This window comes from Ranitomeya variabilis, chromosome 4, assembly GCF_051348905.1.
Source record: "Ranitomeya variabilis isolate aRanVar5 chromosome 4, aRanVar5.hap1, whole genome shotgun sequence".
NCBI classification, from domain to species: Eukaryota; Metazoa; Chordata; class Amphibia; order Anura; family Dendrobatidae; genus Ranitomeya; species Ranitomeya variabilis.
The window spans coordinates 9,009,624-9,035,166 of NC_135235.1; the positions used below are offsets into that span (position 1 = coordinate 9,009,624).

At 51.5% G+C, this 25,543-nt stretch overlaps 1 protein-coding gene across 1 annotated transcript in view; it reads left to right on the forward strand.

The window, feature by feature from the left end:
- Positions 1–498: 498 nt before the first annotated feature.
- Positions 499–25,543, forward strand: part of GFRA1 (GDNF family receptor alpha 1) — a 337,336-nt gene continuing 312,291 nt past the window's right edge. The window contains exon 1 of the mRNA XM_077257918.1: positions 499–751. Within this exon, the coding sequence (XP_077114033.1) occupies positions 712–751 (40 nt within the window). The 5' untranslated portion in view covers positions 499–711. The remainder of the gene's footprint in view (positions 752–25,543) is intronic.

Genomic DNA, 25,543 nt, shown 5'->3' on the forward strand with positions numbered 1-25,543 from the left:
TCTGAGCGGCCCCCTGTATACCCAGTGCTCTTCGTGTGGCCCCCTGTATACCCAGTGCTCTGCGTGTGGCCCCCTGTATACCCAGTGCTCTGCGTGTGGCCCCCTGTATACCCAGTGCTCTGCGTGTGGCCCCCTGTATACCCAGTGCTCTGAGCGGCCCCCTGTATACCCAGTGCTGTGTGTGTGGCCCCCTGTATGCCCAGTGCTCTGTGTGTGTGCCCCCCTGTATACCCAGTGATCTGTGTGTGTGCCCCCCTGGAGTGTGTGTGTGTGTATGTCCCCCCACAGCTCAGGGCCTGTCCTGCCTAGCCTGTGTTAGTGGGGAAGGTCCAGTTCTGAGCCCAGTAGCACTCCCCGTGCCCCCAGTCTCACAGACCCCCCTGTACACTGGGTCCTGGTCCTGCACCCCCGATCTTCAGCCCGGCTGTGACCCTCCAGTCTCCTCCCCTCCTCGTGCTCCGCAGCCCCCGCTCCTCCCCCGGTCCGGCAGCCCCGCTCACTGCTCTCACTCCTCGGCTGCGCTCGGTGCGGCTGCAGCTCCGGCTCCTGCGCTCCGCGGCTGGGATTGTACCCGGATCTCTGTCCTGTGGCCCCGGGCCCCCGCCGACCTCGGCCCCTGGATCTGCCTTCTCTTTCTGTGGATGGGAACTTGTGGGATGTGGATGTTGTTTGCTGCTGAGCCCGTCTTGGATCTGTGACCGTGCGGGCACCATGCTGGGAGTCACCCTGTACCTCCTTGTGCCCCTGATGGGTGAGTGTCCCTGAGACCGGGCAACCGGGCCAGCAACAAAGGAGGGCACAGACTGATCATGGCAGGGGTTGGGGCAGAAATCCCCAATATAAAGTGATCGCGACAGGGGGCAGAAACCCAATGTAAAGTGATCGCGACAGAGACTGGGGGCAGAAAACCCCAATATAAAGTGATCGCGACAGAGACTGGGGGCAGAAACCTAATGTAAAGTGATCGCGACAGAGACTGGGGGCAAAAAAAACCCACTATAAAGTGATCGCGACAGAGACTGGGGGCAGAAACCCCACTATAAAGTGATCGCGACAGAGACTGGGGGCAGAACCCCCAATATAACGTGATCGCGACAGAGACTGGGGGCAGAAACCAGTATAAAGTGATCGCGACAGAGACTGGGGGCAGAAAATACGATCAGAGAAAACAAGCACAGAAAATTTCCCCAGTATAAAGTGATCCTGGGAGGGGGGGGGGGGGGGGCACAGAGTCTCTGTTTAGAGATGCGGGAAGGGAAGTAATGAAGCAGATCCCGGTACAAAGTGAGTGAAGGACAGGAGATTTCTACAAAATTATAACCCTAGTGATCCATTAAAGAGATCTTAATGCAAAAGATCCCTGTATAAAGAGATAGGTAATGGACCGGGTGCAGTAGATCCCTATATAAAGTGATGGGCGATGGACCGGGTGCAGGAGATCCCTATATAAAGAGATAGGTAATGGACCGGGTGCAGTAGATCCCTCTATAAAGTGATGACCGATGGACTGGGTGCAGGAGATCCCTATATAAAGTGATGAGTGATGGACCGGGTGCAGTAGATCCCTATATAAAGTGATGGGCAATGGACCGGGTGCAGGAGATCACTATATAAAGTGATGGACCGGGTGCAGGAGATCCCTAGATAAAGTGATGATTGATGGACCGGGTGCAGGAGATCCCTATATAAAGAGATAGGTAATGGACCGGGTGCAGTAGATCCCTCTATAAAGTGATGACCGATGGACTGGGTGCAGGAGATCCCTATATAAAGTGATGGGTGATGGACTGGGTGCAGTAGATCCCTATATAAAGTGATGGGCAATGGACCAGGTGCAGGAGATCACTATATAAAGTGATGGACCGGGTGCAGGAGATCCCTAGATAAAGTGATGATTGATGGACCGAGTGCAGGAGATCCCTATATAAAGAGATGAGTGATGGACCGGGTGCAGGAGATCCCTATATAAAGTGATGAATGATGGACCGGGTGCAAGAGATCCCCATATAAAGTGATGAGTGATGGACCGGGGGCAGGAGATCCCTGTATAAAGAGATGAGCGATGGACCGGGTGCAGGAGATCCCTATAATAAAGTGATGGGCGATGGAGCGGTTGCAGGAGATCCCTATGTAAAGTGATGAATGATGGACCGGGTGCAGGAGATCCCTATATAAAGTGATGGGGGATGGACCGGGTGCAGGAGATCCCTATATAAAGTGATGGGGGATGGACCGGGTGCAGGAGATCCCTATATAAAGTGATGAATGATGGACCGGGTGCAAGAGATCCCCATGTAAAGTGATGAGTGATGGACCGGGGGCAGGAGATCCCTGTATAAAGAGATGAGCGATGGACCGGGTGCAGGAGATCCCTATAATAAAGTGATGGGCGATGGACCGGTTGCAGGAGATCCCTATGTAAAGTGATGAATGATGGACCGGGTGCAGGAGATCCCTATATAAAGTGATGGGGGATGGACCGGGTGCAGGAGATCCCTATATAAAGTGATGGGGGATGGACCGGGTGCAGGAGATCCCTATATAAAGAGATGAGTGATGGATCGGGTGCAGGAGATCCCTATATAAAGTGATGGGGGATGGACCGGGTGCAGGAGATCCCTATATAAAGTGATGAATGATGGACCGGGTGCAGGAGATCCCTATAATAAAGCGATGGACCGGGTGCGGGAGATGACTATATAGAGTGATCCAAGGCAGGGAGGGTGTAATAAAGTTCTGTAATGATGCAGATCTGGCGTTGATGAAAGGGAAAGTAAATCCACTTCTCATCATGTATAAAATACGAGATGCCCGACCACTGCTCCACCTGATATGGTGCCGGTTGTCGGGGGCACTGATGTCGGGGGTGGGGGGCACTGATGTCGGGGGTTCCCGGTGCTTTCGGTGCTGGTTGTGTAATCTCGATGTCGGCTGGAATTAGTCGTGTATTCTGTACTGGGGGCTGAGCCCCCTGTATGAGGGTTTGTTGGGGCTGATCCCCCGTGTGTCTCCTGCAGATCTGAAAATCACTGAAAGCGTGGAAATAATCCCAGTGCAGACAACCACGGAACACGTGGAAAACATCAGACACCGCTGAATATTCACACAATGGGAAAAGTCTCTCTAGCAGGATTGTAGATTATCCTCCCCATATTAGCACAGGTGTAATTATAATCTCTGAATAGTCCGTGTACAGACACAGATTATATTCTGGGCTCAGTGTGACACTGGGGTACTGGCACAATATCCTGCACACAGCCTGTAGGACTACTACCGCCAATATCCAGCACACAGCCTCTAGGACTACTACCGCCAATATCCAGCACACAGCCTCTAGGACTACTACCGCCAATATCCAGCACACAGCCTCTAGGACTACTACCGCCAATATCCAGCACACAGCCTATAGGACTACTACCGCCAATATCCAGCACACAGCCGGTAGGACTACTACCGCCAATATCCTGCACACAGCCTCTAGGACTACTACCGCCAATATCCAGCACACAGCCTCTAGGACTACTACCGCCAATATCCAGCACACAGCCTCTAGGACTACTACCGCCAATATCCAGCACACAGCCTCTAGGACTACTACCGCCAATATCCAGCACACAGCCTCTAGGACTACTACCGCCAATATCCAGCACACAGCCTATAGGACTACTACCGCCAATATCCTGCACACAGCCTGTAGGACTACTACCGCCAATATCCTGCACACAGCCTCTAGGACTACTACCGCCAATATCCAGCACACAGCCTCTAGGACTACTACCGCCAATATCCAGCACACAGCCTATAGGACTACTACCGCCAATATCCAGCACACAGCCGGTAGGACTACTACCGCCAATATCCTGCACACAGCCGGTAGGACTACTACCGCCAATATCCTGCACACAGCCTATAGGACTACTACCGCCAATATCCTGCACACAGCCTGTAGGACTACTACCGCCAATATCCTGCACACAGCCGGTAGGACTACTACCGCCAATATCCTGCACACAGCCTATAGGACTACTACCGCCAATATCCAGCACACAGCCTGTAGGACTACTACCGCCAATATCCTGCACACAGCCTGTAGGACTACTACCGCCAATATCCTGCACACAGCCTGTAGGACTACTACCGCCAATATCCTGCACACAGCCTATAGGACTACTACCGCCAATATCCAGCACACAGCCTGTAGGACTACTACCGCCAATATCCAGCACACAGCCTGTAGGACTACTACCGCCAATATCCAGCACACAGCCTGTAGGACTACTACCGCCAATATCCTGCACACAGCCTGTAGGACTACTACCGCCAATATCCTGCACACAGCCTGTAGGACTACTACCGCCAATATCCTGCACACAGCCTGTAGGACTACTACCGCCAATATCCTGCACACAGCCGGTAGGACTACTACCGCCAATATCCTGCACACAGCCTATAGGACTACTACCGCCAATATCCAGCACACAGCCTGTAGGACTACTACCGCCAATATCCTGCACACAGCCTGTAGGACTACTACCGCCAATATCCTGCACACAGCCTGTAGGACTACTACCGCCAATATCCTGCACACAGCCGGTAGGACTACTACCGCCAATATCCTGCACACAGCCTATAGGACTACTACCGCCAATATCCAGCACACAGCCTGTAGGACTACTACCGCCAATATCCTGCACACAGCCTGTAGGACTACTACCGCCAATATCCTGCACACAGCCTATAGGACTACTACCGCCAATATCCTGCACACAGCCTATAGGACTACTACCGCCAGTATCGGTCTCGGGTCTGCGCTCTGTGTCGGGGACCTCTCGGATCCGCTAGTTCTCGGGGTTCTGACCCTCGTTCTTTCCTCCTGTGATCGGACCCAGCTGATCGCTACATTGTATCGCGCGTCTTCTAATGTCAATATTTACTCCGTGGATACATTGTATCACAGACCGCGCCGTCCGCTGAATGGAGGAGATGATGCACGAGTTCCCCCAGCTGCCGGATCCCCGAGGAGTATAAGGAGGGGGACTGCGCCCTGATATATAGAGGGGGGACTGCGCCCTGATACATATGGAGGGGGGACTGCGCCCTGATATATATGGAGGGGGGACTGCGCCCTGATACATATGGAGGGGGGACTGCGCCCTGATATATAGAGGGGGGACTGCGCCCTGATACATATGGAGGGGGGGACTGCGCCCTGATATATAGAGGGGGGACTGCGCCCTGATATATAGAGGGGGGACTGCGCCCTGATACATATGGAGGGGGGGACTGCGCCCTGATATATAGAGGGGGGACTGCGCCCTGATACATATGGAGGGGGGACTGCGCCCTGATACATATGGAGGGGGGACTGCGCCCTGATATATATGGAGGGGGGACTGCGCCCTGATATATATGGAGGGGGACTGCGCCCTGATATATATGGAGGGGGGACTGCGCCCTGATATATATGGAGGGGGGACTGCGCCCTGATACATATGGAGGGGGGACTGCGCCCTGATACATATGGAGGGGGGGACTGTGCCCTGAAATATAGAGGGGGGACTGCGCCCTGATACATATGGAGGGGGGGACTGCGCCCTGATACATATGGAGGGGGGGACTGCGCCCTGATACATATGGAGGGGGGACTGCGCCCTGATATATAGAGGGGGGACTGCGCCCTGATATATATGGAGGGGGGGACTGCGCCCTGATACATATGGAGGGGGGACTGCGCCCTGATATATAGAGGGGGGACTGCGCCCTGATATATATGGAGGGGGGACTGCGCCCTGATACATATGGAGGGGGGACTGCGCCCTGATACATATGGAGGGGGGGACTGCGCCCTGATACATATGGAGGGGGGGACTGCGCCCTGATACATATGGAGGGGGGACTGCGCCCTGATACATATGGAGGGGGGGACTGCGCCCTGATACATATGGAGGGGGGGACTGCGCCCTGATACATATGGAGGGGGGGGACTGCGCCCTGATACATATGGAGGGGGGACTGCGCCCTGATATATAGAGGGGGGATTGCGCCCTGATATATATGGAGGGGGGGACTGCGCCCTGATACATATGGAGGGGGGACTGCGCCCTGATATATAGAGGGGGGACTGCGCCCTGATATATATGGAGGGGGGACTGCGCCCTGATACATATGGAGGGGGGACTGCGCCCTGATACATATGGAGGGGGGGACTGCGCCCTGATATATAGAGGGGGGACTGCGCCCTGATACATATGGAGGGGGGACTGCGCCCTGATACATATGGAGGGGGGACTGCGCCCTGATACATATGGAGGGGGGACTGCGCCCTGATATATATGGAGGGGGGACTGCTCCCTGATACATATGGAGGGGGGACTGTGCCCTGATACATATGGAGGGGGGACTGCGCCCTGATATATATGGAGGGGGGGACTGCGCCCTGATACATATAGTGGGGGGACTGCGTCTTGATATATATGGAGGGGGGGACTGTATCCTGATACATATGGAGGGGGGGACTGCGCCCTGATACATATGGAGGGGGGACTGCGCCCTGATATATATGGAGGGGGGACTGCGCCCTGATATATGGAGGGGGGGGACTGTGCCCTGATACATATGGAGGGGGGACTGCGCCCTGATACATATGGAGGGGGGAGTGCGTCTTGATATATATGGAGGGGGGGACTGCACCCTGATACATATAGAGGGGGGACTGCATCTTGATATATATGGAGGGGGGGACTGCGTCCTGATACATATGGAGGGGGTACTGCATCCTGATACATATGGAAGGGGGGACTGCGCCCTGATATATATATATGGAGGGGGGCTGCGCCCTGATATATATATGGAGGGGGGCTGTGCCCTGATATATATGGAGGGGGCTGCGCCCTGATATATATGGAGGGGGAGACTGCGCCCTGATATATATATATGGAGGGGGGCTACGCCCTGATATATGCACACTGAAGGGGTACTGCGCCCTGATATGTGCACACTAAGGTGGGATTGCGCCCTGATATATGCACACTGAGGGGGGGCTGTGCCCTGATATATATATATATATGGAGGGTCGACTGTGCCCTGATATATATATATATATATATATATATATATATATATATATATATATATATATATATGGAGGGGGGCTGCACCCTGATATATGCACACTGAGGGGGGACTGCGCCCTGATATGTGCACACTAAGGTGGGATTGTGCCCTGATATATGCACACGGGGCTGTGCCCTGATATATATACGTGGAGGGGGGACTGTGCCCTGATATATATATGGAGGGGGGCTGTGCCCTGATATATGCACACTGAGGGGGAACTGTGCCCTGATATATGCACACTGAGGGAGGGCTGCGCCCTGATATATGCTATCTGAGGGGGACTGCGCCCTGATATATGCACACTGAGGGGGGCTGCGCCCTGATATATGCACACTGAGGGAGGACTGCGCCCTGATATATGCACTCTGAGGGGGGACTGCACCCTGATATATGCACACTGAGGTGGGACTGCGCCCTGATATATGCACACTGAGGGGGGGCTGTGCCCTGATATATGCTATCTGAGGGGGACTGCGCCCTGATATATGCACACTGAGGGGGGCTGCGCCCTGATATATGCACACTGAGGGAGGACTGCGCCCTGATATATGCACTCTGAGGGGGGACTGCACCCTGATATATGCACACTGAGGTGGGACTGCGCCCTGATATATGCACACTGAGGGGGGGCTGTGCCCTGATATATGCACACTGAGGGGGGCAGTGCCCTGATATATGCTATCTGAGGGGGGACTGCGCCCTGATATATATATATATATGGAGGGGGGACTGCGCCCTGATATATATATATGGAGGGGGCTGCCCCCTGATATATATATATATATATGGAGGGGGGCTGCGCCCTGATATATGCACAGTGAGGGGGAACTGCGCCCTGATATATGCACACTGAGGGGGGACTGTGCCCTGATATATGCACTCTGAGGGGGGTTTCGCCCTGATATATGCTATCTGAGGGGGAACTGCGCCCTGATATATGAACTCTGAGGGGGCTGTGCCCTGATATATGCACACTGAGGGGGGCTGCGCCCTGATATATGCACACTGAGGGGGCTTCCCCCTGATATATGCACTCTGAGGGGGGCTGCGCCCTGATATATGTACTCTGAGGGTGGACTGCGCCCTGATATATGCACACTGAGGGGGGCTGTGCCCTGATCTATGCACTCTGAGGGGGACTTCGCCCTGATATATGCGCTCTGAGGGGGGACTGCGCCCCGATATATGCACTCTGAGGGGAGACTGCGCCCTGATATATGCACTCTGAGGGGGGCTTCGCCCTGATATATGCTATCTGAGGGGGGATTGTGCCCTGATATATGCACACTGGGGGGGCTGCGCTCTGATATATGCACACTGAGGGGGGCTGTGCCCTGATATATGCACACTGAGGGGGGACTGCGCCCTGATATATGCACACTGAGGGGAGCTGCGCCCTGATCTATGCACTCTGAGGGGGGCTTCGCCCTGATATATGCGCTCTGAGGGGGGCTGCGCCCTGATATATGCTATCTGGGGGGGCTGCGCCCTGATATATGCACACTGAAGGGGGCTGTGCCCTGATATATGCACTCTGAGGGGGGACTGCGCCCTGATATATGCACACTGAGGGGATTGTGCCCTGATATATGCACACTGAGGGGGGGCTGCGCCCTGATATATGCACACTGAGGGGGGACTGTGCCCTGATATATGCACTCTGAGGGGGGCTTCGCCCTGATATATGCTGTCTGAGGGGGGACTGCGCCCTGATATATGCACACTGAGGGGGGCTGCGCCCTGATATATGCACACTGAGGGGGGCTGCGCCCTGATATATGCACACTGAGGGGGGCTGCGCCCTGATATATGCACTCTGAGGGGGCTGCGCCCTGATATATGCACTCTGAGGGGGCTGCGCCCTGATATATGCACTCTGAGGGGTGCTTCGCCCTGATATATGCTATCTGAGGGGTGCTTCGCCCTGATATATGCTATCTGAGGGGTGCTTCGCCCTGATATATGCTATCTGAGGGGTGCTTCGCCCTGATATATGCTATCTGAGGGGTGCTTCGCCCTGATATATGCTATCTGAGGGGTGCTTCGCCCTGATATATGCTATCTGAGGGGGGACTGCGCCCTGATATATGCTATCTGAGGGGGGACTGCGCCCTGATATATGCTATCTGAACTGGGACTGCGCCCTGATATATGCTATCTGAGGGGGGACTGCGCCCTGATATATGCTATCTGAGGGGGAACTGCGCCCTGATATATGCACACTGAGGGGGGACTGCGCCCTGATATATGCACTCTGAGGGGGGCTTCGCCCTGATATATGTACACTGAGGGGGGACTGTGCCCTGATATATGCACTCTGAGGGGGCTTCGCCCTGATATATGTACACTGAGGGGGGCTGCGCCCTGATATATGCTATCTGAGGGGGGGCTGAGCCCTGATATATGCTATCTGAGGGGGGGCTGCGCCCTGATATATGCACACTGAGGGGGGACTGCGCCCTGATATATGCACACTGAGGGGGGCTGCACCCTGATATATGCACTCTGAGGGGGCTTCGCCCTGATATATGTACACTGAGGGGGGACTGTGCCCTGATATATGCTATCTGAGGGGGGACTGCGCCCTGATATATGCTATCTGAGGGGGGGCTGCGCCCTGATATATGCACACTGAGGGGGGACTGCGCCCTGATATATGCACTCTGAGGGGGGCTTCGCCCTGATATATGTACACTGAGGGGGGACTGTGCCCTGATATATGCTATCTGAGGGGGGGCTGCGCCCTGATATATGCTATCTGAGGGGGAACTGCGCCCTGATATATGCACACTGAGGGGGGACTGCGCCCTGATATATGCACTCTGAGGGGGGCTTCGCCCTGATATATGTACACTGAGGGGGGACTGTGCCCTGATATATGCTATCTGAGGGGGGACTGCGCCCTGATATATGCTATCTGAGGGGGGACTGCGCCCTGATATATGCACACTGAGGGGGGCTGCACCCTGATATATGCACTCTGAGGGGGCTGCGCCCTGATATATGCACACTGAGGGGGGACTGCGCCCTGATATATGCACACTGAGGGGGCTGCGCCCTGATATATGCACACTGAGGGGGGACTGCGCCCTGATATATGCACACTGAGGGGGACTGCGCCCTGATATATGCACTCTGAGGGGGCTGCGCCCTGATATATGCACACTGAGGGGGACTGCGCCCTGATATATGCACACTGAGGGGGACTGCGCCCTGATATATGCACTCTGAGGGGGCTGCGCCCTGATATATGCACTCTGAGGGGGCTGCGCCCTGATATATGCACACTGAGGGGGGATTGTGCCCTGATATATGCACACTGAGGGGGGACCCAACACTGTCGTCTCATTTGTAGCCAATGTTCCCCCGGATTCATTAGGAAGCAGCGAGCCCTTGTAAAGAATTGATGTATTTACCCAGCGCCATCTGCTCCTTTCTGCTCCGCGCAGTGGGACATGGCAGTGATGAACTGGGCGCTTCTCTGCTGGAGTTGGCAGGGTCTGGGCGCTGTCTGGGTTTTGCTGCGCGCCTTCTATTGAGTAGAGACCGCCGTCGTCCTTTGTAGCTTCTGCTGTTAAGGAGGTAAAGGTGCCAAGATCTGTGTGGCGTGTGATGGGTTAATAGGCCTAATTGTGGGGTAGTGCCCCTACATAATACGGGGTAGGTGACAACATTCAGATGCTGGTGTGCAGCGCATGTAATGAGCTCGGTGACCGGCAGGGGTCACTCTCGGCTCTTTCTCTAGTGACTATAGAGGGTCTCTGCAAAGTCCTGGCCCCTCCTGATTCATGTGGGGTGAGACTGGTAGTTATATCTGCTGGACCTGACGATCCGCAGCTTTGTGGCTCCTGGTGTGAGCTTGATCCTAATGTAATATCTATATTCGTTTTTAATGTCATAAATTAAATTTAACCTCATGGAAATATCAGAATAATTGATAAGTGAATGTCCCTCTATTATATAACTAATGTGGAGGCGTCCTGGTGTCTTGGTAGAAATGGAGTTACCGACCATGTTCTCAACTGTAGAAAGATCTCTCCAGAAAGAACAGAGAAGGTCGACCCTGCAAAAGAGAGGATGGAGGGAGCCATTGGGAATAAAATGTCTAGGGTATGCTACATTGAAAAATAGATCTTGGGTGAATGCATGCTGCAATGGGGGACAAGACAGAGAAGACTGTAGGATCATGGAGGCCACTACTGGAAAATGATCCTCCCAGTATGGAGACAACCACTTATATAGAGGAGATTGGAGGCTTCCACCATAACATTGATCTCTGAGATGATGGAGGCCAATATGGTGGAGGGCGAAGGCTGCAACAGGTAGGGAAGGGTCCGGACAGTGGAGGAGACCTCTGGAAGTTGTCTCTAGAAATACGGAGCACCACACTGGGAAATGGACAGACGTACTAGATAGAAAGGTCTGTTTTGAGGAATATAGAAGACACTGGTAAAGGTGGAGGCCATTATTGGTAAATACATCTGTACAGGATGAAGGATATCATTCCTAAGTGTCTCTGCGATGAGGGAGATCAGCAAAGTCTTAGGAACATGGCTGAATTATGGAGGACACCACAGAAGGACAAATGTGTGGGATGGTCAAGGACAGGACACAAGCCAACTGTAATGCCGTTGGGTATATAAAGGACACCACTGGCAATGTCTCTGGGCAGATGGAGGGCACCACTGGAAATGTCTCTGGGCAGATGGAGGTCATGCATGGAAATGTCTCTCTGCAGATGGAGGGCACCACTGGCAATGTCTCTGGGCAAATGGAGGGCACCACTGGCAATGTCTCTGGGCAGATGGAGGGCACCACTGGAAATGTCTCTGGGCAGATGGAGGGCATGCATGGAAATGTCTCTCTGCAGATGGAGGGCACCACTGGCAATGTCTCTGGGCAAATGGAGGGCACCACTGGCAATGTCTCTGGGCAGATGGAGGGCACCACTGGAAATGTCTCTGGGCAGATGGAGGGCATGCATGAAAATGTCTCTCTGCAGATGGAGGGCACCACTGGCAATGTCTCTTAGCAAATGGAGGGCACCACTGGCAATGTCTCTGGGCAGATGGAGGGCACCACTGGAAATGTCTCTGGGCACATGGAGGGCACCACTGGCAATGTCTCTGGGCAGATGGAGGGCACCACTGGCATTGTCTCTGGGCAGATGGAGGGCACCTGTTATGACCCCAATGGCAGAGGGTCTCTGCAATAAATACCAAGTCTGCAAACACAAAAAACCAGCTCATAGGACAGTGGTAACTGGGCTGACCGTATAGCTAAACCTAGCACCACAAATAGCAGCAGCCGGGGAACGTGCCTACGTTGGTTCTAGACGTCTCGCGCCAGCCGGAGAACTAACTAACCCTAGAAGGGAAAAGATAGACCTTTCTTGCCTCCAGAGAAAAGACCCCAAAAGTTGGATACAAGCCCCCAACAAATAATAACGGTGAGGTAAGAAGAAAAGACAAACGTAAGAATGAACTAGGTATTTAGCAAAGAGAGGCCCACTGACTAATAGCAGAATATAGTAAGATGACTTATACGGTCAGCAAAAACCCTATCAAAAATATCCACGCTGGATATTCAAGAACCCCCGAACCGTCTAACGGCCCGGGGGGAGAATACCAGCCCCCTAGAGCTTCCAGCAAAATCAGGAATCACATTTAGTACAAGCTGGACAAAAAATAAGAGCAATACAAATAACCAAAAAACAAGGAAGCAGGACTTAGCTTAATTTTGCATGAACCAGGACCAGCAGACAGGAGCAAACAGAAAGGACTGATTACAACGATGCCAGGCACCAGACTAAGAATTCAGGAAGTTCATATAGCAACACCCCTGGACTAACGACCCAGGTGGGTGCCAAACTAGGGAAAGACAATCTCAGAGTCATACCACTAGTGACCACAAGAGGGAGCCAAAAAGGTCTAATTCACAACAGGCACCACTGGCAATGTCTCTTTCCATCAGTGGTGAATGTCTCTCGAAATCTCCCCCTGACCGAGGTCAGAGGCCATGGGGGATATGACTAGTGATTTTTGGGAACACCATTCTCATACTTGATCTGCAGGGTTATTTCCGTGTTCTGTACTTCCTCACATGTCCGCAGTCACAGTGTAATGTATATGGATTGTGTCCCAGGTCACACGCTGGTATGACATGATATTATATGACGTAGCGCCGGATAGATGGGTAATCCGCATCCTCACCTAAACCTTTCAGAGCTGCCTCTGTGCTTAGACTATTAGTGGTATACAGGTCGATCAGCTGCTAGATACATGGAGTCTGATCACAGGCAGTGTGGTTGGGTCTCTTATATGGGGGCAAGGGGAGCTCCCCTCATTCCTGAGCATGAGATTGGATGGTGATTGTATTGGGACACGGATGATGGGAGTGATTCATTGTCATACGTAGAGATTTGAATGTGAGCTACTACAAGAATGATAGGAGTGATACATTGTGCCATACAAGAATTTTATATTGAGTCCACCGGTTAAGGGAAGACGGAAGTGACACACTGAGGCAAAGTAAAATGTATTGTATGTGAGGTTAGGAAGTGAGCCCAATTGTGTTTAAGATGATGGGAGTGATATGATGTGTGAGACGAGATAGAGCGCTCCATGAGTCCGGGATGATGGGAGTGATACGTTGTGTGAGACGAGGTAAAGAGCTCCATGTGTCCGGGGTGATGGGAATGATACGTTGTGTGAGACGAGGTAGAGCTCCATGGGTCCAGGGTGATGGGAGTGATACGTTGTGTGAGATGAGGTAGAGCGCTCCATGTGTCTGGGATGATGGGAGTGATACGTTGTGTGAGACGAGGTAGAGCGTTCCATGTGTCCGGGGTGATGGGAGTGATATGTTGTGTGAGACGAGGTAGAGCGTTCCATGTGTCCGGGATGATGGGAGTGATATGTTGTATGAGACGAGGTAGAGCGCTCCATGTGTCCGGGGTGATGGGAGTGATACGTTGTGTGAGACGAGGTAGAGCGCTCCATGAGTCCTGGATGACGGGAGTGATACGTTGTGTGAGATTAGGTAAAGAGCTCCATGTGTCCGGGGTGATGGGAGTGAAATGTTGTGTGAGACGAGGTAGAGAGCTCCATGTGTCTGGGGTGATGGGAGTGATACGTTGTGTGAGACGAGGTAGAGCGCTCCATGTGTCCGGGGTGATGGGAGTGATACGTTGTGTGAGACGAGGTAGAGCGCTCCATGAGTCCTGGATGACGGGAGTGATACGTTGTGTGAGATTAGGTAAAGAGCTCCATGTGTCCGGGGTGATGGGAGTGAAATGTTGTGTGAGACGAGGTAGAGCGCTCCATGTGTCTGGGGTGATGGGAGTGATACGTTGTGTGAGATGAGGTAGAGTGCTCCATGTGTCCGGGATGAAGGGAGTGATACGTTGTGTGAGATGAGGTAGAGCGCTCCATGTGTTCGGGGTGATGGGAGTGAAACGTTGTGTGAGACGAGGTAGAGTGCTCCATGTGTCCAGGGTGATGGGAGTGATACGTTGTGTGAGATGAGGTAGAGCGCTCCATGTGTCCGGGATGATGGGAGTGATACGTTGTGTGAGATGAGGTAGAGCGCTCCATGTGTCCGGGATGATGGGAGTGATACGTTGTGTGAGATGAGGTAGAGTGCTCCATGAGTCCTGGATGACGGGAGTGATACGTTGTGTGAGACGAGGTAGAGAGCTCCATGTGTCCGGGATGATGGGAGTGAAATGTTGCGTGAGACGAGGTAGAGCGCTCCATGTGTCCGGATTGATGGGTGTGATACGTTGTGTGAGACGAGGTAGAGCGCTCCATGTGTCCGGGGTGATGGGAGTGATACGTTGTGTGAGACGAGGTAGAGCGCTCCATGTGTCCGGATTGATGGGAGTGATACGTTGTGTGAGACGAGGTAGAGCGCTCCATGTGTCCGGGGTGATGGGAGTGATACGTTGTGTGAGACGAGGTAGAGCGCTCCATGTGTCCGGGATGATGGGAGTGATACGTTGTGTGAGACGAGGTAGAGCGCTCCATGTGTCCGGGGTGATGGGAGTGAAATGTTGTGTGAGACGAGGTAGAGTGCTCCATGTGTCTGGGGTGATGGGAGTGATACGTTGTGTGAGATGAGGTAGAGCGCTCCATGTGTCCGGATTGATGGGAGTGATACGTTGTGTGAGACGAGGTAGAGCGCTCCATGTGTCCGGGGTGATGGGAGTGATACGTTGTGTGAGACGAGGTAGAGCGCTCCATGTGTCCGGGGTGATGGGAGTGATACGTTGTGTGAGACGAGGTAGAGCGCTCCATGTGTCCGGATTGATGGGAGTGATACGTTGTGTGAGACGAGGTAGAGCGCTCCATGTGTCCGGGGTGATGGGAGTGATACGTTGTGTGAGACGAGGTAGAGCGCTCCATGTGTCCGGGGTGATGGGAGTGATATGTTGTGTGAGACGAGGTAGAGCGCTCCATGTGTCCGGGGTGATGGGAGTGATACGTTGTGTGAGACGAGGTAGAGTGCTCCATGAGTCCGGATTGATGGGAGTGATACGTTGTGTGAGACGAGGTAGAGCGCTCCATGTGTCCGGGGTGATGGAAGTGATACGTTGTGTGAGACGAGGTAGAGCGCTCCATGTGTCCGGATTGATGGGAGTGATACGTTGTGTGAGACGAGGTAGAGCGCTCCATGTGTCCGGGGTGATGGGAGTGATACGTTGTGTGAGACGAGGTAGAGTGCTCCATGTGTCCGGGGTGATGGGAGTGATACGTTGTGTGAGACGAGGTAGAGCGCTCCATGTGTCCGGGATGATGGGAGTGATACGTTGTGTGATATGAGGTAGAGCGCTCCATGTGTCCGGATTGATGGGAGTGATACGTTGTGTGAGACGAGGTAGAGCGCTCCATGTGTCCGGGGTGATGGGAGTGATACGTTGTGTGAGACGAGGTAGAGCGCTCCATGTGTCCGGGGTGATGATGGGAGTGATACGTTGTGTGAGACGAGATAGAGCGCTCCATGTGTCCGGGGTGATGGGAGTGATACGTTGTGTGAGACGAGGTAGAGCGCTCCATGTGTCCGGATTGATGGGAGTGATACGTTGTGTGAGACGAGGTAGAGCGCTCCATGTGTCCGGATTGATGGGAGTGATACGTTGTGTGAGACGAGGTAGAGCGCTCCATGTGTCCGGGGTGATGGGAGTGATACGTTGTGTGAGACGAGGTAGAGCGCTCCATGTGTCCGGGGTGATGGGAGTGATACGTTGTGTGAGACGAGGTAGAGTGCTCCATGAGTCCGGATTGATGGGAGTGATACGTTGTGTGAGACGAGGTAGAGCGCTCCATGTGTCCGGGATGATGGGAGTGATACGTTGTGTGAGACGAGGTAGAGCGCTCCATGTGTCCGGGGTGATGGGAGTGATACGTTGTGTGAGACGAGGTAGAGTGCTCCATGTGTCCGGGGTGATGGGAGTGATACGTTGTGTGAGACGAGGTAGAGTGCTCCATGTGTCCGGGATGATGGGAGTGATACGTTGTGTGAGACGAGGTAGAGCGTTCCATGTGTCCGGGATGATGGGAGTGATACGTTGTGTGAGACGAGGTAGAGCGCTCCATGTGTCCGGGATGATGGGAGTGAAAGTGTGTAATATTGGGTGGTAAGGCGGTTTTGGTTTTCCTGGTGTCTGTGTTGGATTCTTGCTGTGGTTTTCTGTCCAGTTGCCAGTTTACAGATCGGCAGAGTCTCGGGTATCACATCCTGGCTGACACGGGCCATGGGGTCACCTCCAGGTCGGAGTGCAGATCCCACCCATAACCTGGACTCTGTTTTCTGTATTTTCCTCCGATGTCGGTCTCTGATTTATAAGATACAGGCCCAGGATTTGAGATTTATCCTGGACATATTCTATCTGCATTGGAAAAGAACTGCAGTGTATGAGCCATGGTGAGAGTTGTAGTCCTTCTTCCTGCTTTATTTTATAGGATGAGGTAGTGACTCAGCAGAGTCTCTGGAATCATTGAATTTCTTGGCAGCAGCAGAGGAGATGCTGCAGATGAAGTCATCAGATGGTGAGATCATAGGACGCCGTGTCCTGTCATCTGATGTCATCAGGTCCGTGTGTCTGATGACAATGAGGCTTCTTCAGAAACATGCGTCAAACACTGAGCTCCCTGCACAGACTGAAGCTGCGGACTATGGGCCACGCTCATCAGAGTATCATGGAAAGCTTCAACTTTCTAATAGACTTTGCATTTTTACACTTAACCATTTTCAGCATTTCTACTTGCTGTCAGTGAAAGGAAAAAAGAATTGTTGGCATCCAACAGCTAAAAATCTGTCCTAATTAGTGTTGAGCATTCCGATACTGCAAGTATCGGGTATCGGCCGATACTTGCGGGTATCGGAATTCCGATACCGAGATCCGATACTTTTGTGGTATCGGGTATCGGTATCGAAACAACATTAATGTAAAAATGTGTAAAAGAGAGAATTAAAATAAAAAATATTGCTATACTCACCTCTCCGACGCAGCCTGGACCTTACCGAGGGAAGCGGCAGCATTCTTTGTTTAAAATTCGCGCTTTTCTTTCCTTTACGTGAAGTCCCGGCTTGTGATTGGTTGCGTCGCAGTCACATGGGCGACGCAACCAATCACAGCAAGCCGTGACGTAATTTCAGGTCCTTAAGGATTTTAAAATTACGTCCCGGCTTTGTGATTGGTTGCGTCGCAGTCACATGGGCGACGCAACCAATCACAAGCCGTGACGTCACGGGAGGCTGGACACGCGCGCATTTTAAAATGCGCGCTTGTCCAGCCTCCCGTGACGTCCCGGCTTGTGATTGGTTGCGTCGCGGTCAACCAATCACAAGCCGGGAGGCTGGACACGCGCGCATTTTAAAAATTTTAAAATGCGCGCGTGTCCAGCCTCCCGGCTTGTGATTGGTTGCGTCGCGGTCAACCAATCACAAGCCGGGACGTCACGGGAGGCTGGACACGCGCGCATTTTAAAATGCGCGCGTGTCCAGCCTCCCGGCTTGTGATTGGTTGACCGCGACGCAACCAATCACAAGCCGGGACGTCACGGGAGGCTGGACAAGCGCGCATTTTAAAATGCGCGCGTGTCCAGCCTCCCGGCTTGTGATTGGTTGACCGCGACGCAACCAATCACAAGCCGGGACGTCACGGGAGGCTGGACAAGCGCGCATTTTAAAATGCGCGCGTGTCCAGCCTCCCGGCTTGTGATTGGTTGACCGCGACGCAACCAATCACAAGCCGGGACGTCACGGGAGGCTGGACACGCGCGCATTTTAAAATGCGCGCGTGTCCAGCCTCCCGGCTTGTGATTGGTTGACCGCGACGCAACCAATCACAAGCCGGGACGTCACGGGAGGCTGGACAAGCGCGCATTTTAAAATGCGCGCGTGTCCAGCCTCCCGGCTTGTGATTGGTTGACCGCGACGCAACCAATCACAAGCCGGGACGTCACGGGAGGCTGGACAAGCGCGCATTTTAAAATGCGCGCGTGTCCAGCCTCCCGGCTTGTGATTGGTTGACCGCGACGCAACCAATCACAAGCCGGGACGTCACGGGAGGCTGGACAAGCGCGCATTTTAAAATGCGCGCGTGTCCAGCCTCCCGGCTTGTGATTGGTTGACCGCGACGCAACCAATCACAAGCCGGGACGTCACGGGAGGCTGGACAAGCGCGCATTTTAAAATGCGCGCGTGTCCAGCCTCCCGTGACGTCACGGCTTGTGATTGGTTGCGTCGCCCATGTGACTGCGACGCAACCAATCACAAAGCCGGGACGTAATTTTAAAATCCTTAAGGACCTGAAATTACGTCACGGCTTGCTGTGATTGGTTGCGTCGCCCATGTGACTGCGACGCAACCAATCACAAAGCCGGGACTTCACGTAAGGAAAGAAAAGCGCGAATTTTAAGCAAACAACGCTGCCGGTTCCCTCGGAGAGGTGAGTATAGCAATATTTTTTATTTTAATTCTTTCTTTTACACATTAATATGGTTCCCAGGGCCTGAAGGAGAGTTTCCTCTCCTTCAGACCCTGGGAACCATCAGGAATACCGTCCGATACTTGAGTCCCATTGACTTGTATTGGTATCGGGTATCGGTATCGGATTGGATCCGATACTTTGCCGGTATTGGCCGATACTTTCCGATACCGATACTTTCAAGTATCGGACGGTATCGCTCAACACTAGTCCTAATACGTTGCTGCAAGCCCTGTAAGAAGAACCAGTAGAGACCAATCTGTGTGTAGTAAACACATACAATTTCTGTATACAGGGAGCTCCCCTAGTGGTGACTGCAGACGGGATCTTATCATGTATCTCTGCATACAGGGAGCTCCCCCTAGTGGTGACTGCAGACAGGATCTTATCATGTATCTCTGTATACAGGGAGCTCCCCCTAGTGGTGGCTGCAGACAGGATCTTATCATGTATCTCTATAAACAGGGAGCTCCCCCTAGTGGTGGCTGCAGACAGGATCTTATCATGTATCTCTGCATACAGGGAGCTCCTCCTAGTGGTGACTGCAGACAGGATCTTATCATGTATCTCTATATACAGGGAGCTCCCCCTAGTGGTGGCTGCAGACAGAATCTTATCATGTATCTCTGTATACAGGGAGCTCCCCCTAGTGGTGTCTGCAGACAGGATCTTATCATGTATCTCTGTATACAGGGAGCTCCCCCTAGTGGTGACTGCAGACAGGATCTTATTATGTATCTCTGTATACAGGGAGCTCCCCCTAGTGGTGGCTGCAGACAGGATCTTATCATATATCTGTATACAGGGAGCTCCCCCTAGTGGTGGCTGCCGACAGGATCTTATCATGTATCTCTGTATACAGGGAGCTCCCCCTAGTGCTGACTGCAGACAGGATCTTATCATATATCTCTGTATACAGGGAGCTCCCCCTAGTGGTGACTGCAGACAGGATCTTATCATATATCTCTGTATACAGGGAGCTCCCCCTAGTGGTGACTGCAGACAGGATCTTATCATGTATCTCTGTATACAGGGAGCTCGCCCTAGTGGTGACTGCAGACAGGATCTTATCATGTATCTCTGTATACAGGGAGCTCCCCCTAGTGGTGACTGCAGACAGGATCTTATCATGTATCTCTGTATACAGGGAGCTCCGCCTAGTGGTGACTGCAGACAGGATCTTATCATGTATCTCTGTATACAGGGAGCTCGCCCTAGTGGTGACTGCAGACTGGGCGTTTTGCGCCCAGTTATGCCAATCTATATGTAGGCAACTGGGAACAACAATATATCTTTAAGGATGGTTGTCTACACACTGGTTTAAAACTCTGGCGTCGCTTCATCGACGATATTTTGTTTATCTGGGAGGGTACAACCACCGAACTTAATTCTTTCATTTCTAATCTAAATAATAATCAATTTGGCTTGGAATTCACACCTACCATAAGCAGTTCCGAAATCAATTTTCTAGATTTAACAATTTATGTGGAAAACAACATACTAAAAACTAAATGTTTCCACAAGGAGGTTGATTCAAATAGTTATATACATATTAACAGCTGTCACCTCCCAGTTTGGCTCACGAACATCCCAAAGGGCCAATATAATCGCATTAGAAGGAACTGCACTGACTTGAAAGATTATGTTGACGAAACGACACACATTACTAAACAGTTCGAAGCTAAGGGGTACAACTTGCAATTTTTGAATAAGGCCAGGCAGGAAGTTAGCCAAATATCCAGGGAGAGTTTGGTTCACAAAGGAGGTAAAAATAACCCTCCCCAAGATATACGGCAACAAATCCATAGTTTGCCAATAGTAACTCAGTTTCATTCAGGGTATAAGAGATTTACCAATATAGTTAGGAAGCACTGGCCCATCCTACAAACAGATAAGATTATCGGAGATCTCTTATCTGAGCATCCAAGATTTGTATATACAAAGGCACAAAATCTGGGTCTCATGGTAGCACCTACTACAAAACCGATCATGGTGAAAAAACAAGCACCCACATCAACGGCTGATCGCCGCCCTATGGGGTTCACATCGTGTGGACAGTGTTCCTGTTGTATTCGTACATCCCGCAAAAGATGTACCCAAACCATATTTCCAAATTCAAGTGGCACCAGGAGTTTTTCTATTAAAAACATCATTTCCTGCGAAACAGCTGGGGTTATTTACATACTCACTTGCCCGTGTAATAAAATATACGTTGGCAGAACTAAAAGGCCCCTAAAGGTCAGAATTAAAGAACACCTGGATAACATTCAGAAAGGTTTTAAAGGTCACCCCCTTTCTCGCCACTTTCTTGAGCAGCATAACCGATCTTACAAAAATGTCCGTTTTTGCGGCATTCAAACAGTTAAACAAAATTCCAGGGGAGGGGATTTTTTAAAAATGATGTCTAGAGTTGAATCCAAGTGGATTTTCACACTGGACACTCTGGCCCCTAAGGGGCTCAATCAAGAAATAGAGTTATATGCGTTTCAATAGTTTATTATATTATATATTTATTATATATTTATACAATTTTAATTCTCTCCTTTTTATAATAGAGTAGTCAAGTACAGGATGTTTCATATAAGTCAAATAGAGGTACAAGGATATATGCCAGTACCTTATGGGGTTCTTAGTTGATAAACCATGACTTTTTTAAATTTATTCTTTTTAAAACATGTTAACTTTTTTTATTATTTATTTTGGATATGTATGTTTTAGCCTAATTAAAATAAAATAAAGTAGTGTTTTAATCTCCATGTATCGGATCCATGCACAGCTTCCCCCTCCCTCTGTCCCTCCTAGCCCTTTTCTCTCCTGTTCTGGTCCCATGTGTTAGTTTTTGTCCATAAGTGTACAGCACATAGGTTATCTAAACTACTAATGCCCCATCAAGTGCCCCCTTTTATTTCAGATTTGTCTATTAGCCTTGCGGATACCACTTTATAATACCTAATATACATTATAGTGGAAGCTTTATTATAAGTGATCATAACAACGGCACCTTCCGCTCACCATAGGGGTAGGTCCAAATCAGGGGGCAGTGGCTATATTAGGACGGGCCCATCAGGGAATCCCAGCCCTGACGAAGAAGGAGTACCTCCTTCGAAACGCGTTGGATTGGTTCCCCTGACACGCGCCCGCCCACCCTGTGACGTCACTTTTTTTAGCCACGCCCCCCGCACACACCGCTACTGCTCCGGCGTTGCTTCCGGCCGGGGCACGCTAGGAGTTGGCGGCATTTGCCCATCCGGATACCTATCGGTGAGCCATCTATCTGGGGATAGCAGACGTGGACACTTCTCCTCCTCAGCTGCACGCTGTAACACAGTGCGCTCAGTAAGAAGGACTCCTTTGGACATTCTCCGTTCTTCACAACCACCTACATCACCAATACGAGTAAGTGTATATGTATATACAGGCAATGTTCTATAGGCAGTTCATACCGTAAGCAGCTATATAACACACACAATCTGCCGAACACATATACATTACCGCACATGCAGGTGTGATATTGCTAGGTCTCTCTTTTGTGTACAGCTTCGTTATTTTACTTTTGTCACCAACTAGAGCGCAGGTGTGGAATTTTTAGGATCTTATTATGTATCTCTGTATACAGGGAGCTCCCCCTAGTAGTGGCTGCAGACAGGATCTTATCATATATCTGTATACAGGGAGCTCCCCCTAGTGGTGACTGCAGACAGGATCTTATCATGTATCTCTGTATACAGGGAGCTCCCCCTAGTGCTGACTGCAGACAGGATCTTATCATATATCTCTGTATACAGGGAGCTCCCCCTAGTGGTGACTGCAGACAGGATCTTATCATATATCTCTGTATACAGGGAGCTCCCGCTAGTGGTGGCTGCAGACAGGATCTTATCATGTATCTCTGTATACAGGGAGCTCGCCCTAGTGGTGACTGCAGACAGGATCTTATCATGTATCTCTGTATACAGGGAGCTCCCCCTAGTGGTGACTGCAGACAGGATCTTATCATGTATCTCTGTATACAGGGAGCTCCCCCTAGTGGTGACTGCAGACAGGATCTTCTCATGTATCTCTGTATACAGGGAGCTCCCCCTAGTGGTGACTGCAGACAGGATCTTATCATATATCTCTGTATACAGGGAGCTCCCGCTAGTGGTGGCTGCAGACAGGATCTTATCATGTATCTCTGTATACAGGGAGCTCGCCCTAGTGGTGACTGCAGACAGGATCTTATCATGTATCTCTGTATACAGGGAGCTCCCCCTAGTGGTGACTGCAGACAGGATCTTATCATGTATCTCTGTATACAGGGAGCTCCCCCTAGTGGTGACTGCAGACAGGATCTTATCATATATCTCTGTATACAGGGAGCTCCCGCTAGTGGTGGCTGCAGACAGGATCTTATCATGTATCTCTGTATACAGGGAGCTCGCCCTAGTGGTGACTGCAGACAGGATCTTATCATGTATCTCTGTATACAGGGAGCTCCCCCTAGTGGTGACTGCAGACAGGATCTTATCATGTATCTCTGTATACAGGGAGCTCCCCCTAGTGGTGACTGCAGACAGGATCTTATCATATATCTCTGTATACAGGGAGCTCCCCCTAGTGGTGACTGCAGACAGGATCTTATCATGTATCTCTGTATACAGGGAGCTCGCCCTAGTGGTGACTGCAGACAGGATCTTACCGTGTATCTCTGTATACAGGGAGCTCGCCCTAGTGGTGACTGCAGACAGGATCTTATCGTGTATCTGTGTATACAGGGAGCTCCCCCTAGTGGTGGCTGTAGACAGGATCTTATCGTGTATCTCTGTATACAGGGAGCTCCCCCTAGTGGTGACTGCAGACAGGATCTTATCATGTATCTCTGTATACAGGGAGCTCCCCCTACTGGTGACTGCAGACAGGATCTAATCATGTATCTCTGTATACAGGGAGCTCCTCCTAGTGGTGGCTGCAGACAGGATCTTATCATGTATATCAGTATACAGGGAGCTCCCCCTAGTGGTGACTGCAGACAGGATCTTATCATGTATCTCTGTATACAGGGAGCTCCCCCTAGTGGTGACTGCAGACAGGATCTTATCGTGTATCTCTGTATACAGGGAGCTCCCCCTAGTGGTGGCTGCAGACAGGATCTTATCATGTATCTCTGTATACAGGGAGCTCCCCCTAGTGGTGACTGCAGACAGGATCTTATCATGTATCTCTGTATACAGGGAGCTCCCCCTACTGGTAACTGCAGACAGGATCTTATCATGTATCTCTGTATACAGGGAGCTCCCCCTAGTGGTGACTGCAGACAGGATCTTATCATATATCTCTGTATACAGGGAGCTCCCCCTAGTGGTGGCTGCAGACAGGATCTTATCATGTATCTCTGTATACAGGGAGCTCCCCCTAGTGGTGGCTGCAGACAGGATCTTATCATGTACCTCTGTATACAGGGAGCTCCCCCTAGTGGTGGCTGCAGACAGGATCTTATCGTGTATCTCTGTATACAGGGAGCTCCCCCTAGTGGTGGCTGCAGACAGGATCTTATCATGTATCTCTGTATACAGGGAGCTCCCCCTAGTGGTGACTGCAGACAGGATCTTATCATGTATCTGTATACAGGGAGCTCCCCCTAGTGGTGGCTGCAGACAGGATCTTATCATGTATCTCTGTATACAGGGAGCTCCCCCTAGTGGTGGCTGCAGACAGGATCTTATCATGTATCTCTGTATACAGGGAGCTCCCCCTAGTGGTGGCTGCAGACAGGATCTTATCATGTATCTCTGTATACAGGGAGCTCCCCCTAGTGGTGACTGCAGACAGGATCTTATCATGTATCTCTGTATACAGGGAGCTCCCCCTAGTGGTGGCTGCAGACAGGATCTTATCATGTATCTCTATACAGGGAGCTCCCCCTTGTGGTGACTGCAGACAGGATCTTATCATGTATCTCTGTATACAGGGAGCTCCCCCTAGTGGTGGCTGCAGACAGGATCTTATCATGTATCTCTGTATACAGGGAGCTCCCCCTAGTGGTGGCTGCAGACAGGATCTTATCATGTATCTCTGTATACAGGGAGCTCCCCCTAGTGGTGGCTGCAGACAGGATCTTATCATGTATCTCTATATACAGGGAGCTCCCCCTAGTGGTGACTGCAGACAGGATCTTATCGTGTATCTCTGTATACAGGGAGCTCCCCCTAGTGGTGGCTGCAGACAGGATCTTATCGTGTATCTCTGTATACAGGGAGCTCCCCCTAGTGGTGACCTCAGACAGGATCTTATCATGTATCTCTGTATACAGGGAGCTCCCCCTAGTGGTGACTGCAGACAGGATCTTATCATGTATCTCTGTATACAGGGAGCTCCCCCTAGTGGTGGCTGCAGACAGGATCTTATCATGTATCTCTGAATACAGGGAGCTCCCCCTAGTGGTGACTGCAGACAGGA